Source organism: Grammomys surdaster, unplaced genomic scaffold (genome assembly GCF_004785775.1).
Source record: "Grammomys surdaster isolate TR1022 unplaced genomic scaffold, NIH_TR_1.0 126679, whole genome shotgun sequence".
Taxonomy (NCBI): domain Eukaryota; kingdom Metazoa; phylum Chordata; class Mammalia; order Rodentia; family Muridae; genus Grammomys; species Grammomys surdaster.
This window is the reverse complement of record NW_021621467.1, coordinates 2,640,219-2,658,071: the sequence shown is the minus strand read 5'-3', so window position 1 is coordinate 2,658,071 and position 17,853 is coordinate 2,640,219. Positions and strand designations below refer to the sequence as shown.

Below are 17,853 nucleotides of genomic sequence, written 5' to 3'. Positions count from 1 at the left end.
TCCGTATTAAGAATCTTAAAGGCAAGGTAGCTAATTTTCCTTTAGAGAGGGATTAAAGTAGACAAGAGCTACAATTGCTGAAGTTTGTCTTGAGAGCTAAAGCTAAAGAGCTTTAAAGAGCACAGTGGCTTTCTTCTCCTCAACGTTTCATTTAGCAGTTCTCATTGGGAAACAAAGGAATACTTATTTTACATATAATTTTGAATGAGTATAGATAGAGTTATTTTTCATTGCCAATGGAAAGTTAATAAATTTAATAGTATATAGACTTTGAATTTTAGAGATAAAAAGATCAATGCTACTGCTCCACACATCAATACATTGCCAAATATAACTTCCCTTCTTGAATATAGTGAACAGGCATCAAACTGAAAGTTAAAAACCAAACTATATAAATAACTGGAAATGATAAAGGAAAATGATATTAATATTTTGGGTTTTAGGAATGACATTACATGCTCTGAAACTATTCCCAATAAATAAAATAAAAACAAATATTTTACAGTACTCAACTTTAATATCAGTGATCTCTCATAGATGCCAGGACACTTACTCATTGCTTCAAGAAATATATATTATTTATAAAGTTGAGATATAAAAATAATGCCATTTGTAAAGCAGAGTCCAGAAAAGAATAAGGTATTACTCAGTCCTACTGAATCTAGAACAATATTGACATGAGCTGACTATTAAGAGATATTCTTGGGCTTGGCAGTTGTTAGCTAACATTTGTTCCCTACTACCTGGTGCTAATTGGTCTGTAAGCACTGGCAGCTAAAATAGGAGTTGATGGGAAGAAAAATATGTGTACCTCTTTAACACAAGGGTATGAAAGCCCATAAAAGAATAATTCACAAACCCAAATACAAGGAGGGAGCAAGCAGGGGAGGAAAGTTATTTTTTGCTTCCCCTGAGCAAACATGTAATTTCCATGATTTCTTTTTAATGACTGCGGTCTGTGGCCAGTAGGCACTGATTTATGAAAAGCTGTAAAAGATCAGGTGGAACTCCGTAGGACATCGTTTACAGCTGCATGGATTGAAACCTATCTAATTTGTCTAGTAAAAGTGTGAGCTCACGGTGCACATCACCCTGCCTATAAATTTTCCCTTCAGACCCTGTGTCTGGGGCTGAGTCTAAAAAAACCCTCCTGCCTGCAGCTGCTCAGAAAACCGGATTCCCTTGGTGCGCATGAAGAGACATCACAGGCTCTTCACAGTGAGAGACAAATTCCTATCCATTGATAAACTCTCCAGATGTCCTCTCTGAGGAGGACAGGAACCAATTTTTGTTTGAAATCCCTAGAGAAATCCTGGAAGTGGAAAAATGATACTTTGCAGGACTGGTTATTCTGAGGTCACAGGCATCAAAATAGGTTCTGTTCTTTCTTTCTTTCTTTCTTTCTTTCTTTCTTTCTTTCTTTCTTTCTTTCTTTCTTCTTTCTTTCTTTCTTTCTTTCTTTCTTTCTTTTCTCCTCCTTTTCCTCCTCCACCTCCTCCTCCTCCTCCTCCTCCTTCTCCTCCTCCTCCTCCTCCTCCTTTTTTGGTCTTGGTTGTACTTTGATCCAAGTCATAAACAGAAAAACTCAGCTGGGATCACTCTAATCCCTAATCCACACGTCCTGTCCTGTTCTATTTCAATTTATTTACACTCATTTTCTCCAGCTTCTTCTCGAATCTGTCCAAAGTGCTGAGTTTAAAAATACAAACCTTCCTCAGCTGAAAAGAAAATGTTTCCCATTTTGCTATTTTACACACTTCATAAATATCCTGAATAAATGGCCTGGGGTTTGATTCTTCATACCCACAAAACCCATAAATAAAAAAGTATTAGTATTCATGAAACTAAGAGCCTATATGAGTTCTGTGCAATAGCTACTGGAGACATGGAAACTGTCTGGTCTGTGTATGTTCATAACTGCTGGTCCTTTTCTATCCCTCACATCCAAGGGTACTTTTATATCTCATTGTCTTGTATCTCAGCCTCACTTCATACTTCTTATAAAGCTTTCTCATACTTGATTTAATGCTTTTCTGTGCAGTTTATATGTGAGAAAGATGACTTGTCCAAAACATTCCATTGTTCAGCTATGCTATCTAAAGACAAAAACAAAGGCTGAATGAAATGTATTGCTATCATTTTTTCTTTAAATTAGTTTTATATTTGAAAGTTTTAATCGGATTATTTGAATATATCCACATAAATGATATTAAAATTGTACATCCATTTATAAGATTCTCATGTGTTCTAAGTAGTACCTAGGTCTGAAATGAAATTCTTTCCTGAAATCTCTGTCTCTGGAAGACTGAGATGGTTCAGCAGGTAAAGGAGCTTGGTGCTGGGACTGGAGAACTGAGTTTGATCACCACTACCCACATAAAGATAGAAGGAGTCAACTTATCCTACGCTGCTGTCCTCTGATGTCCACATGTGCATTGTGGCTGTGGCACAGGCATCTTCAACCTCTTGTTCACACACACACACACACACACACACACACACACACACATGGGGAGGGGAGAGAGAGAGAGAGAGAGAGAGAGAGAGAGAGAGAGAGAGAGAGAGAGAGAGAGAGAATGAGAATGAGAAAAAAATTTAAAACCTTAACTTTACACTTTGCATATTTCTTGTTTGTTAAGGAATGTTTTTGTGGGTATATATGTTAAGGGGACTGCCAACAGTGGTAAATAAAACTTGCCAATTAAAAGTGTATTTGAGATGTAGAGTTCACAGATTTATGAGTTTTCCTCAAAGTTATTTTCTTACTCACAAGAGGAATGTTTCTCACATAGCCTACATGATAGCTTTCATTCATGAAACAGTGTAGATCTCCAGAGCATCTGAGTGTGTGAATGCTTTCAGTTTACTTAGTACAATTTCACTATAATCAATGATAGCTAAACTTACTTCAAAAATAAAGAAGGAAGCATGCTAAATATTCTTAATTTATCTTTGAGTTCCTTCGATCCCAAGTTGAGGCCCTATATCTCTAAAATATGTTTAATTTTAACATTTAAAGTTATATATTTAATTTAGAAGCGTGTTTTTAAAAGTGTAAAATTTTTAAATGTTTAAAACTGACAATAATGGATATTTCATGCTGCAGCATGAACCTAGGAGCCTGCTCTACATTGAACACCTTTTACCTTAGGGCTCTTTAAAATTCACTTAACAGTCTTAAGGGATAAAGATTAAATCCATTGCCAACCTCAAAAAATATGAAAAAATTTTGAACAATAACTCTTATGAGGTAAAAAATTTAAACTGCATACTCACAATTATAAAAATTATATGGTAGATACAATTTTAATGCAAACAACACTTTGTCCAGTAATGAAAACAGCAACAACATGAAGCAGAATAGCACATCCATTTATAAGGGACATCATAATGAGCTTGCAAAAGTTATTGAGTATACTAATAAGACTTCTAGTAACAGCCATTTTATAGGGCTCTTGCACCGTCATATACATAATACTACCCATGCGTAAACTTATCGCACCTCCACACGGTAATTAACAATATCATACTAATCCAACCTTTACACAAAACGTCAAATGAATGAACTGTTTGATTTTTCAAGTTTTAACTATGTAAATAAGATCTGCAAAGTATGCAACCTATGTCAGGCTAATAGCAAACCTCTACAATTCTGAGGTAGCATTGTTCTGAACATACCTATGCATTATCTGTTAGCTGTGGAAAACCTATCTCACTTCCATCACACAAATCCCATTTTACAGATGAGGAAAACAGAACCACTCCAGAACACATAAGTAGCACATGTTATACAATGTATTCTTCCCTCACCCTTCATAATATGTATAGATCAGAGGTAATGTAACACCCTATGATCACAAATACATTAAGCAAAACGAAGATAAAAACAAATTTGATTGAAACAATTCTTAGACTAAAAAGAGTAGCATAGCAGGGAAGACCATTAGCTCCCCTATAGGCTGTATCTAAATCTCTACTCTGTCTCTTCTGCCTCAGGGAAAGAAGATGGTAACTTAATTTCTGTTAGCATTGGCTTCTGTGTCTATTATAGAGCATACACCATCTGTGCCTAATTGATGTTGTAAAGGTTAAGTCTTGTTGCCTGTGTAATGAGCTTAACATAGGGCCTGGAACAATATAATTGTTCGTAAGCTTTACATTTATTCTACAAATAAGGCCTTTGTAACCTCTTTGTTTTGAAGTTCCCTCATGAAAAAATAAAAAAGAATAGAAGCGTGAAATAAAACATTCTTGTGAGTCAAAGGACACTTAAAGAAAGGCATCCCTAAAAGCTGAAGGGAGTGGGGAAGAAAAAACCGAACAAACAAAATCACCCCCATCCTAAGACAGTTTACTCTTATCTTGCTTTCTTTGATTGTTCAGGGATTGAAATAGAGTTTCTCCATTTACTTCATTTCAGTTTGGACCTTTGCTTCAAAAAATCTGGCTTACATTTCTACATATATAAATAGACTCCATAAACCAACCCTAAATGTTTTCTAATTTATGCTGATGAATGCTGGCAATATACCTCTGTCAACCTCTATGTCTGTATGTATCTGAAGATTTGTATATACACATACACAAAAATGTGTGTGCAATAGCTGTTTAGTATTTTCCAATAAGGAATAATTTCATATATTATTATCCATCTGTTATTTTCCATTTTTTTAATTTTTACTTTTTAAATGACATTGGTAGTGTTATAAAAATTTGTGCTGACATCAACTCTGGCTGTAAGTGTGTCATATATTTTAAATTATTCTTTACTCAGCAAAGCTATGCAATTTCTACAAACAACCATTCATTTGGAAAGGATTTAATGTAGAAACAGAGTTCATGGCTAAGTATTTACTGTGTCATGCCTGCTATAACTGTATTTAAATCATACTACTTTGCTAATAAATTAAAAGGTTAAATTAGAAAAAGATATATTGATATTTTTATATATTTTTATGACAACATTTTGACGATTTAAAAACCAGGGAAGAGCAGAAAAAGATATCACTTAAGCAAGATTATTATCATCTCCTTCCAAGGAGCCAGCTTGAACAGATGAAGAGTTCATGGCAGATCAATTCCTCAAATAAACAGGAACACCACATGCAGTCTGGAGGTTCTTGCTGATGGTGGTGTCAAATTTTGACACTTGGCCACACCAATAATTTCTTATTTCTACCCTTTAGTTGTTTTCTTTTCTTACAGGCCATCAAACCTTCTTCTGGACCAAAGCAATGTTGATATCGCTACCTTCCACACAACTGGTGATTGGCTTAATGGCATGAGGACAGCACACTGTAAGGAAATCTTCACAGGTGTGGAGTACAGCTCCTGTGACACCATTGCCAAGATCTCCACAGAGTAAGAGACATACTGGGGAGAAAACAGAGGGATGTGTATGTCCTTCTGATTATATTCATCTTTCATTAATAGGTTATAGATACCTGGCTATACCTGTTTAAGACTCACAGATTATAATATCTGCTTTAAATCTCAAAGTAACATCCACTATAACAACAGAGCAGAGCCTGGGAGTCCTTTTCACCACACACACACACACACATTGACATTTATTGAGCTATCTTCTCATGAAAGGAAGTCCCTGTAGGATAGAGACTTCCTAGATAGTAGGACGTCCTGGTTAGATGCATAAATACAAGCCTCTAGTAAAAAAACATTAACAAGCATAGTGTATATTCTTATATATGTTGTTTCCTGTTATTTTTTTAATAAAAGTTTTGCATCTATTAATTGAAAATTGAGTAGGGAGAGAAAAATGCCAAAATTGAAAAACATTTTCACAACTACTGAATATCTATCATCTATCTAAGCTATCATCATTTATTATTAAAGTGTTTGCTCACTGAATAAAAGCATGCAGAAGAGTGAAGTTACCAGTAAGTGTTAAACAATACTTTTCTGTTTTCTTTAAAAGGCTCATAGTTTAGGAAAATATAATATGCACTGTGTTGTTAGTCTTAATCAAGTGTACCATGCTATGGTTCATAGGCATCACTCCCAGAAGAATTTTATTTGAGAAAATCATTGGTAATAGGAAAGAAATTTTATTGAGAGTCAAGTGAGAACTAGATATATAGCTCAGTTGGTAGAGTATATTTAGTCTCTAGTACCATATAAAATTGGTGTGGAGGTACATACATTTAATACTAGCACTTAGAAAGGCGACAAAGGATTAGAAACTCAAGATCGTCCTTATCTATCTATACAGACATTGTGAGACAAACATAGCCTGTCCCTATGAAACCCTGCCCCTAAAAGTGAAACAAGATAAGAAACAGATCATAAAAAGTATGGTCCTGATGAAGATGATAATTTTTTCTTACCCTCAAAGTATGATGATTGGAAACTGTAAAGCAAAGAGCAGGTGGTAATGTTCTTCATCTCTCTATAAATGAGGTTCAATTTACTTCACTTGGTACTATGACTGTGTCCTTTTCTCATGTTCTGAACAATATCTATATCTTTATCTCTATCTCTATGTCTATCCCTATCTCAATCTCTATATCTCTATATTTATAGATATAGATATTTCTCTGAGAACACACACACTTAACCTTGTCTCAAAAAACAGAAAACAAACAAAAAAATCCACACAAACACACACACACACACACACCTATATACACACACATGCATGCACACAAAAGCTCTTCAACTCTGCTGTTCTATCACACAACTAATCATGAAGCATAGCTTTCCTTACTATTAGAGATATAAGAAATAATTTATTTCCATTTGGACATTAGAACCACAATAGCCACATGCCTGCCCTTACTTATCAATTCTGTTCAAAGGAAGTAGGGCAAGAGATCACCCACTTGATTCTGGAGGCCTTCATCCAAATGTAAGATTTGAGACTTTCTTAGAGAAAGATGTTTATGTTGGGCAGATATGCCCCAAGCTGAACAAATTACTTGTCAGTCTTTCTCTCTTCTGTCTTTGCTATGTTAAATGTAACTCTTTTTCGTTTCAAGTTCATTTAAGTCTTTCCCTCTGTAACTGAGGCATTTAAAAGTTCCTGCATTTATTAGGCTTTGAATGTTACCCTGACGGTCATTTCAACAATTCCACTGTGGGGAGCTGCATGTTAGATCTCCAAAAGAGGAGTACATGGTGCAATTAATGAATACATAAGTGTACAACAATTAATTTGTATAATTTGGCTAATAGTGTTGTGATCAAAAACATTTAAGATGGCAAAGGACCTGTGAATATCTTTATTGCTATTGGAGAGGATATCTTGTTCTCAGAAAGTAAACTTACTTCAGTCCATCTAAAACATACAGACAGTCCTGTTTAAAGTGGAAGACTATGTTTACTGAATGGATTTCTTATCCAATCAACAGTACACTGAGTTTCAGTGCTGGTAGTTTTGATCAGACTGTTACAGGATATAGTTGAGCACTCAATTTTTTTTCCTTTGAACATTTTTATACATTCTTATTTTAGTAACATAAACATTTAGTGTTATGATATACAAGACACCTGCTTTAGAGCATATAAGCATGACAGAGAATAACCACAACGTTGAATGTTTCCACTGAATTGTCATATGTTAAAGGCATAATTATGCAAATGTTTATTTTTCATAATGCATAATGACATACTAAATTGAAATATAAGAGACAGAACACTTTTAATAAGATTAACTGCTATGTTGTAATATAAATACAGTCACCCATTAGATGCTGTGAATGGATTAACAAAAGTATTTGTTCAAAATAGGTAAGCCAAAAGTGTCTTCCAATCAACAATAAGTGGTTACTTGTGTCAACATTAATGTAATGAACAATAAACTCATTGGCTGGTAGAACATTTTCTTTCACTATAACTTATATTTGAATAATTGGTAAATATCCATTCAGGAAGCAATCCCACCTTTTCTGAATGTCTCCAATCTTTCGGGCTTGTTCTTCATATTCTTAGAGTATATTAACACTTGTTCTATTGCTGGGAAGAGACACCATGACCTAAGCAAATTACAAAAGAAAGCTTGCTTACAATTGGGAGCTTCCTTTCCGCTTCAGAAAGTTAGTCCATGACCACAATGGCAGACAGCATAGCAGCAGGTACACATGGTGCTGACACAGTAGCTGAGATCATAAAACTGACCCCCAAGTTGGAGGCAAGAGAGAACAAGCTAACTGAATATGACCTGTACTTTTAAAACACCAAACTTACCCCACTGACATAATCCCCTCAACAAACCCATACTTCTTAATCCTCTGAAACTTTTCCACCAAGTGGGACCTAAGGATTCAAATGTTTGAAACTAAGGGAGACATTCTCATTCAACTTCTACAGATAGTGTTAGATGTTGCTGTCCTCTACTTCCTTAGATGTCTTCCCTGCCCCCTCTGTTTTTGTCCTCAGTTTAGGAGCAATGTAGGACCAGTGTATATTTTCTTAATAATCTTTCTAAGTCACCATATGTTGTACCTTATACATTCCTCTGGTTTGTATTATTACAGAACTGAAAAATTTAAAAAAAAAGAAAAAGATAAAGAGAAGAAAGAAAGGATGAAAGAAAGAAAGAAGGAAGGAAGGAAGGAAGGAAGGAAGGAAGGAAGGAAGGAAGGAAGGATTGTTTACTTGACTAGAGAGTTGGCTTTGTCCATTAAGTAATGTATCACAATCACAAAGCTAAAACCTCAGTTCTCATCTCAACATTCACATAAAAGCAGGACCAAGAGGCACAGGCATACAAACACACACACACATACACACACACACACACACACACACACACACACATACACACACGAGAGAGAGAGAGAGAGAGAGAGAGAGAGAGAGAGAGAGAGAGAGAGAGAGAGAGACTTTAATTTACTGAGACCACGATAAAAGTAATCAGACAACATTTTCTACTAAAATTTTCTCAGACACTTAACTTGATATTTAAATTTCCTTGTGCCCTCATGTTGTTATGTTCTGAACTTGATTACTTCAACTCCTATTTGTCTTTTGCCATCCAGCCTCAATTCAGAAATAACTCACTTGATCATCAAACCCTATTGTCCTATATTTGGCTGATACCTGGATGGGATATAGAGTTTCTTTCTGTTTTTCTGTTCAGTCGACCAATCCCTAAGAAAAGGTTAGAAGAGTTTCCTGCTCAAATAAATTTTAATACATTTCATAAAATTTAGGGACTTCATTAAAAATGAATGCTACTGAAGGTCCCAAATTTTCACATGAACTCAAGGACACACTTTTATCAATCATTATTAAAATATTATCTTATAGTGTAGGTTATATTTAGAGAGGTCCTATTGAGAGAGAGGACAGCATAAGGATGCTGAGAGTGACAGAAACTGTTGGGGATTTAAATTTGGGAATTAATGCCATGCAGAGTAATTGTTACAGGTTAGTGTCCTGCATCTTTCAGTGCCGTTTCCTATATGGTAGCACTCATCCCTTTGTGTTTGAGCTGCTGATAATATACCAGCCTCTGGTCTCAATCAAAAGCAACTCTTTAGTCTTGAATGATTCTGCTTCTCTTTTAGACTAGATAGGATAATCAAAATGATCTGAGAATACCACACATGCTACTGAGACTGCAGAAGTTAGAAGTCAGAGTCTGGAAGTGGCAGAGTGGTTCAAAGAAGAAAAGTAGATCCACAAAAATTTTTAAAAAAATTAAAAAAATATCCCAGGGAAAAACTGAAAGGGATGATTTATTTATTTTTTTCCAAAATCAAATGTAATACTCAGTATTAAAATTAAACACAGTTCTAAATCTACTGTTGTCTTTCATCACTTTCCTGACATAGGAGTCTGAGGCATTGCTATATAGATATCTATAGGAATATGTTTGAGGACAGCCTCAGAACAGATGTAACAAGGCATGTCCCAAGACACTTTCTAGACTCTTGGGAGTTCTCCTCCTCTTCCTCTTCCTCCTCCTCCTCTTCCTCTTCCTCCTCCTCCTCTTCCTCTTTCTCCTCCTCCTCCTCTTCCTCTTCCTCGTTCTCCTCTTCCTCCACCTTTTCCTCTTCCTCCTCTTCCTCCTTCTCTTCTTCCTCCTCCTTCTTCTGCTCTTCCTCTTCCTCCTTCTTCTGCTCTTTCTTCTCCTCCTTCTCCTCCTTTTACTTCTCCTCCTTTTCCTCTTGCTCTTCCTCATCTTTTTTCTCCTCTTTCTCTTCTCCTTCCTCCTGTTTCTTCTTCAATGCAAGGCCTCTATATGTAACCCTGACTGCCCTAGAACCCATTTTGCACTTGCTTTAAGTCATTGAGGTCCATCAGCCTCTTCTTCCTAGGTGCTGGAAATAAAGACATGCATATGTTTCTTTCTCTAGTAGATATAGAGCCTCTAGTAAAGAGTACCCACTACTAAGGGTGATGTCTGTTCACAAGGGTCAAATTATGCTAGAATCCTTGTCCATATCAAATTTACCTCATTGAATGTCAAGGAGAGACAAGACAATGAAGAAAATAAATCAGAAAGAAAAGCAGTCATAATTGATGATAATAAAAATAAGGTAAGAAATGAAAAAGAAGCAGGAAGTTCTCAATAGAAGGGAATATTTGAGTGGGGACTAGGACCATATACATATCAGCACATTATTTTAAAAAGAAGGAATTCATGAAATACACATACTTAACTATTTTTATTTAAAATAAAGCTATTTTCTTGTACTTATTTTCATGACTAATTTCTAAGCTTAAACTACTTTACATTTAATAAAGATATACCTTCTTCCATTTATGAATGACTATTCAAGAAATAAATTCTAAGGCAACAGCAACCAATGCTCTGGGTCATGAATTTGAGAACAGGGGAGGGTCAAGATGTGGTGCTCTTGTCCTGGTATTGACTGAAACATTCAGATGATAAAGAAAGAATACTGGTTTTATCAAGGGAGTCAGCAGTGTTTTCCCTTCAAAGTCTGCCGTCTCATAGAAAGGAGTATACAGTAGATAAATATGCTCACACATGGTCTCAGCATAGTCAGACTTAATATAGTATTTCTATGGCCCCAGGGAAGGTGTCCCAAAAGAAACTAAGTAGAAGACTTCTGTGTCATAACATCTGAGTACAAGAAAACAAGTAATTATAACCAACCATAGACTTTTAATTATCTGAAGTCTAAATAACCGCTGAGGTTGATCTGATTCAATGGAATATCAAAAGATTTAAAAAACTGTATTATTATCTGTAAACAGATAGGCTAATAAAAAAAAGTTTAGTTGGTCTGTTATCACATATTTCCACACAGTTGTAACCTTCAATAACAGGGTGTATTTTGGAGGCAAAAATGAGAAATCAAGGAATTGGTAAACTTGCTTAAGAATCATTTTTTTTTAATTTTTGAGTATTATTTTTAAAGATTTATTTATTTATTGTATGTATGTGAGTACTCGGTACACTGTCACTTTCTTCAGACACACCAGAAGAGGGTGTCAGATCCCGTTGTGAGCTACCATGTGGTTGCTGGGAGTTGAACTCATGACCTCTGGAAGAGCAGTTTCTCTTAACCGCTGAGCCATCTCTCCAGCCCAAGAATCATTTTTTAAAAAGAGTCTTGATTCTTGTACTTTCTGGTACATCATGGGATTTCAAATGACAGTATAACTCAATCCCTGACTACCTTTGAATATTTTTTTCTTTCCTATGTCACTCTGTATCCTTTTTTGTCTATTGTAAAGAATCACACACTATATTTACCATCCATCATTGCCTAATACTCTGCTTCTCTATTGCTTTAATCCCTGCCCCAGTTATATTTCCCAAAAGCCCTAATTTTAAATAAAGACATAATGCTAAGTTTTGGGTTGACAAAACTGTAAGAAGAATATTTATCCCATTACAACACCTATATTCTTATACAACATAATAATCAAATACCCCACGTATAACAACAGATCATTATCAGAAAATTAGGAATCAGATATCAAGCATGAGATATATAATTATATAGTCGAGCTTATTTGAAAATTAAAAATTTCCTCTTCCTACTCTACTCAGAACTTCATGATTCTTACCAGTTATTTTTTCTCTTGTGTTTTACAGTGACATAAAAAAGGTTGGTGTTACTGTGGTTGGGCCACAGAAGAAGATCATCAGCACCATTAAAGCTCTAGAAACACAATCTAAGAATGGTCCAGTTCCAGTGTAAAGTACTGGAAGGATGTGAGAAATGGGAAGATGTGGCAGCATCCTGCATACAGGTGGAAATGATGAAGATGCTGCTGAAAGTTCCAAGTCTAATAAGACACTCAGTTATAAGTCCAAATGCCTTAAAATGGAATTGAAAAATCTCTTTATTTTCCCCTATCATTTTACAGATGAGTGGGTGGGTGCATTTCGTTTTGTATTTGCTTTTTAAATGTTAATTGATGGGGTTAATTAAAATACAAAATGGAACAACTAGTGTAGAGCCATTGATCATTAACTATCATGGAAGTAAACCAAGTAAATTAGCAAAATGGACCTGAAGGGTTTGTTGTGAATGGCCACAGGGGAAAAGACTTGCGATATTTTTATACACAGAAAAAAAAATCTGTAACAGGTATTTTGTTTCTTTAAAAGGAAGCAAATTAGAGGCATTTATACCTCAAACTATCTGGCCATATTTACTACCTTATCACTTTAGTATTCTCTTTATCTGTTTGAAACATATAGAGATGAAGTTTGTAGTTGTTTTAAATACTATACATTTTTAATTGTTACCTTCCTGAACTATACCATGTAAAAACATGTCTTAATTTGGGGGGAAGTGCATATTTATTTGCTTTTGGATTTTTTTAATTGTTTTATATTTATGCATTGATGATTTAATTTGGGTTTTGTTACAGCCAAGTGCCAAATGCTATTGCAAATTATCAGCAGTAAGAAACATGTTTAACTAGACCCAGAGAATGATATATTCTTTTCTAAAACTGTTGAACAATCTACTTATCTGTACCAACAAAATGAAATGATTTCCCTGTCACCAAATCACTCAGTCTGAATATCACATTCATTTTTGTCTCTTCATTTATCAGTAACTGTATGCTCCTAATTTAGTGTAATATACTGGCTTGTATGTAATAGATTTTTACCCAGATGTCATATCTTTCCTACTCTGGTGCTTCGAGGACATCAACTCCTTTCATTCATGAAAGAAGCTTGTTAGAACTCCTTAGATTTGCAAACTGGAAAGATCAAAATGAGGTTAAATGGGTACGGTAATTGACAGCAGCCTATAGGTAAATGCATGAGCTAAACAAAGAAAAAAAGAAAGAAAAACTTCTTGTTTTGAAAAGCATTTTAATATCATTGCTTAAATGTGTAGAGAATGAAGATAACTAAGCTACTCATCTGCATCACTGGGGTGTAGGTCATTAATTACACACTTTCATCATCAATATCAGGTATAACTGTCTTTGAGTCTTCCACTTCAATGTACCTATTGTGATTTAGGTGCATGATTAGAAACAATCAAATTCTAAACATATTATTAAGCATAACATTTTTGAAGTAGCAACTCATCTAACCAAAATAATCCATGTCCACAGACAATGGAGAAATGAGATGTCTCATTATGGGGATGTAGACTTGCTGTTCCCGAAAGGCCAATTGTAAGCATGTTCTTTAATATTAAGTAGGATGCGCCTAGTGGACATCCAGATGACCGTACATGCTGAAGCAATATTTTTGGTTCTGGATTTTCTTGTTGATAGTACCATTCCATAGGACCAAGGAATGCATGTGTCACAGAATAAGATGGTTTCAACAGTGTGGCATGAAATATGTCTTTATAGAAAATGGGACACTAAAGAAATCCAACTTCCAATCATAGAGGAAAGTTTCCAAATATAATCTGTTGTAGGTTTAGTATCTTAGAGTTTAGGTGGGGTCTTTCAGATGTGAAATTGTTTCTCAAATTTTGGCAATGCTCCTTATAAGCAAATCGTGCTATAGAAGTTGTATTGAACTGCTAAGAGTATGAATATTTTGGAAATGAGCTGATGAAACTAATATTAAATTTTATATCTCCTGAAAGCAGCTAGAAATGACTCTAATCAAGCAATTTACAATTTGTAATGTTAAAATATCAAAATTCAAATGTGGCATCTGAATCAATTCACCTATAACAGCATTCCCTCTCTTTGAAAATATTCTGAACACCCTTAACAAAAATGAATTTCAAAATAAGTAGATACTGAAAATCATTGAATCTGTTGCATTTATTTTGGTGAGATTTTTTTTTGTTTGAAAGTAGAGGATGTTTAAACAGTATATTGCTCCTCATTTGTCAGTATTTTTCTATCTTATCATTTATGAATTTCCTTTGCATAACCCCTTCCCTGTACATATGTAAACATAACTGTGTACGATTCTGGACTGGGGAGTAGAGGTACTAGAATGCTTATGGCCATCTCTTTGTACAGGAACTACATCGCCTTCCCATATCAATGAGGCTACCGCTCCCGTGCCACGTTCTGTACCATATTACCTGATTTGTATCTTAAATTTGATTTATAGATATTATTTATTTCTCGCAACACACCCAGTCTATGCTGTACTAAGTATCTAGCAAGCCATGTATAAATATGATATGATTGGCAGTATGTGTTTACTTTAAATTTGCATTTTTGAAACATGATTCATTTAGTTTATGTTGCACAATGTAGATGGCCTCTTACTAATGTAAAATGATTTCTAGTGGGAACATTTATATTTTTATAATAAACATAATGAAAATATTTTTACAAATCGGAATACAGAAGTGGTCTTTGATGTTTTATTTATATGTGAAGTATATGCAAATTTATACAGGGAATTCAGGAAACATTATCTTTGCCATTAAGAATGTGATTTTGGTTTCATTGTCTTCTTCATTATGTTCCAAAACCCATTTAATGTTCCAATCGTAGTACTAGAAAGTTGGGGAAATTCCAATCTTCATAGAAAGTGAATACAATAATATTAGTTCTCTTGATTATGAGTCTAATTCACACACAAAAACACACACACACACACACACACATACACTCACACATACACACTTAAAGAGAATTGTGAAATTCATATGCTCTCACCTCATTCAATAGGTTTGGCAGAGGTGGAACCAAAGATCAAGCAAGTCACATGATTAGCTTTCATTATGTCTTCTTCCCTTCAACACATTTCTACCATTAACTTAACTTGAAGCTATATGTTTGTATGAGTAGAAAATATTACTCTAGCTAGTTTTAATAGTTTGATTCCCTTGAAATTATCATTGTTCCTTAATTATCTGAACAGACCTGCTAAAGATTTCCCTCAGATCACAATGGGGAGGGGAATATATTACTCAGCTTGGAAAATACTCAGACTTGTTTATTCTGGGCATAGTGATGGGGTTATAAAGAAACTATACTCTCTAGAGAAGTTAGACATTTCAGGACAGTTCCTGTCCAAAGGAAAGTGTATGGCTGCCATTAAGGAAGCCAGGCTAGTATAGATGGGTAGGATAAAAATAAAAGCCAACTAACTAAGTTGCAAGCTACATGTTAGAACACACATGACATTTGAGCACAAATAAACTCTTTGCCTTTGTAGTCCACTTAATGAAACTGATTTATGTGAAAATGAAAAGTTTTTTTAAGTCAAAGAGAAACAAATTAAACTTAGAAACCTATAGAGGCAGAAGTGATTAGGAAGAGATCAGAAAACAAATTAGACGTGATTTTTGCATTGATGAGAAATGGCATGTAGAGTGGATTAGAGAGTCATTGTAACAGGTAAGGTAAATTGTAGGCAGGAAAAAAAGAGAAAATTTTCATCTGTTCTGTAAATGTTATTCAATATTATTATGGGAAAAGTGTTTTATCTGTGAGCTTGCTATATGGACTAGTTTGGTCTGAAATTTACAATACTCCTGCCTCAGCTTCCCAACTGCAGGGATGATTCATGTTTGCTACTGATGTGTATCACTAAACTCCTAGGCAATTTATTCTCAGAAGTTACAAGTCATTTATTATACATTATATACTTAACAGCTGCTGACAAGGAGCTAGGAACTGTCAATGAAAGAAAATATAGTAATGGTTGACTCTCTGGGTCTGGAATCTCTCCTGCAGTGTGACCTTTTCTAGTTCCATCCATTTATCTGAAACTTTCAAGATACCATTTTTCTTCGTATCTGAATAGTATTATATACTGTAAATGTTCTGACTTTCAGTATTTATACATAGTTGAGGGAATTTGGATTGTTTCCATTTTCTAGCTACTAGGAATAAAGGAGCAATGAGCATGCCTAAGCAAGTATCTGTGGAGTAGGTTGTCCAGGATTTTGGATATATCCATAAGACTGGTAGAGCTGGATCATATGGTAGTCTCATTTTTAGATTTTTGAGCATTCTCCATAAGATTTTGGAGTGATGCCACCAACAGTGAATATGGGTTCCTCTCTAGCACTTGTTGTGTATTACGTTGTTGCTCTTTGCCATTCTGAGTTTGGTAGGATGGAATTTCAAAATTGTTTTGACTGGTATTTCTTTAATTGATAGAGATGATAAACACATTTTTAAAAATTTTTAGACTTTTTTTATTTTTTCAGTACTCTTGTTGGATCTCAAGCCCATTGTTTGAATACATTTTTTAGTTTTATGACTGTATATGTTCATATATATATATATATATATATATATATATATATATATATACATATATTCTGGATATTAACATTCTATCAGATGTATCAGATGTAGAAGATTCTCTCCCATTCTGTGTACTTTCTCTTCACATGGTTCTTTCCTTTTTTATTATTTTATTTATTTATATTCCAAATGTTGTCCCCTTTCTGGTCCCCCTCCCAGAATTCTTGACACCATTTCCCCTACCCTTTGTCTCTGAAGATGTACTTCACCCCACCAACCTGCTTCCCTGGGTTAATAAGTCTACAGGATTAGGCACATTCTCTCCCACTGAGGTCAGACAAGGCAGTCCTGTACTACATATGTGCCTGGGCCTCAGACCAGCCCTTGTATGCTTTTTGGTTGGTAGCTTAGTCTCTGGGAGCTTCCAAATATCCGGATAAATTGACAGTGTTGGACTTCCTATAGGATTACCATCCCCTTGAGTAATTATTGCTTAAAATTGTAAAATCTTTCCTATTTTAGGAGTTCCCATTTTTCAATAATTGGCCTCAACTCCTGGGAGTTCTATTCAGAAACTTTTTTCTTATACCTATATCCTATAGGGTACTGCCTATGTTATCTTCTAGAATTTTCAGTGTTTCAGGTTTCAATTACATCTATATTTCACGTTTTTGTGGAAGGTGACAGATGCAGGTCTAATTTAGTTCTGCTGTGTGTGGTCATCCAGCCATTCAAGGTCTCTCCTGATTTAAGTAACAACTCCATTCTTGATATCCCCAACATATTCTCCAGTAAGCAGTCAAACTAACATACACTAGAAAGTATAAGTTTTTAGTTCTTCCTCAGGAGGCTCACAAACTTAAATACCTCAGGAGCCTGAAAGGTTATATAATCTTATATATAAACACATGCAGGAACTGTGTCTGTGGCAACCCATAAAAGGCATATTTACTTCCTCTAAAAGCAACCCAGGTTTAAGACATCACTAATCCAATGTGAGTTTCTATTGTTCTTGAGAATCCCTAATATTAATTTGTAAGCATTATTCATACACACACACACACACACTAATAAAAACACATTTGTAGGTTGCAATTGTGCTTTTCACTTCTAGCATACAGATTACTTTTGATTATTGGTACATGAGCATGAGATTTTTCTTGAACAAACTACTACTTTTCTCCTAATTTCCCATAGACCTACTCTATCTAATATATCTAATGCTATCCATTTTTGCAAATTATACATAGTATTCAGAGAATG

General features: G+C 34.9%; 1 protein-coding gene across 2 annotated transcripts in view; it reads left to right on the top strand.

Annotated features, from left to right (window-relative positions):
* Positions 1-14,730, top strand: part of Epha3 (EPH receptor A3) — a 305,965-nt gene extending 291,235 nt beyond the window's left edge. For both annotated transcript variants that reach the window (XM_028761158.1, XM_028761157.1), the window contains exons 16-17: positions 5,206-5,361; positions 12,035-14,730. In XM_028761158.1, coding sequence (XP_028616991.1) covers positions 5,206-5,361; positions 12,035-12,140 — 262 coding nt within the window. In that variant the 3' untranslated portion in view covers positions 12,141-14,730. The remainder of the gene's footprint in view (positions 1-5,205; positions 5,362-12,034) is intronic.
* Positions 14,731-17,853: the final 3,123 nt, after the last annotated feature.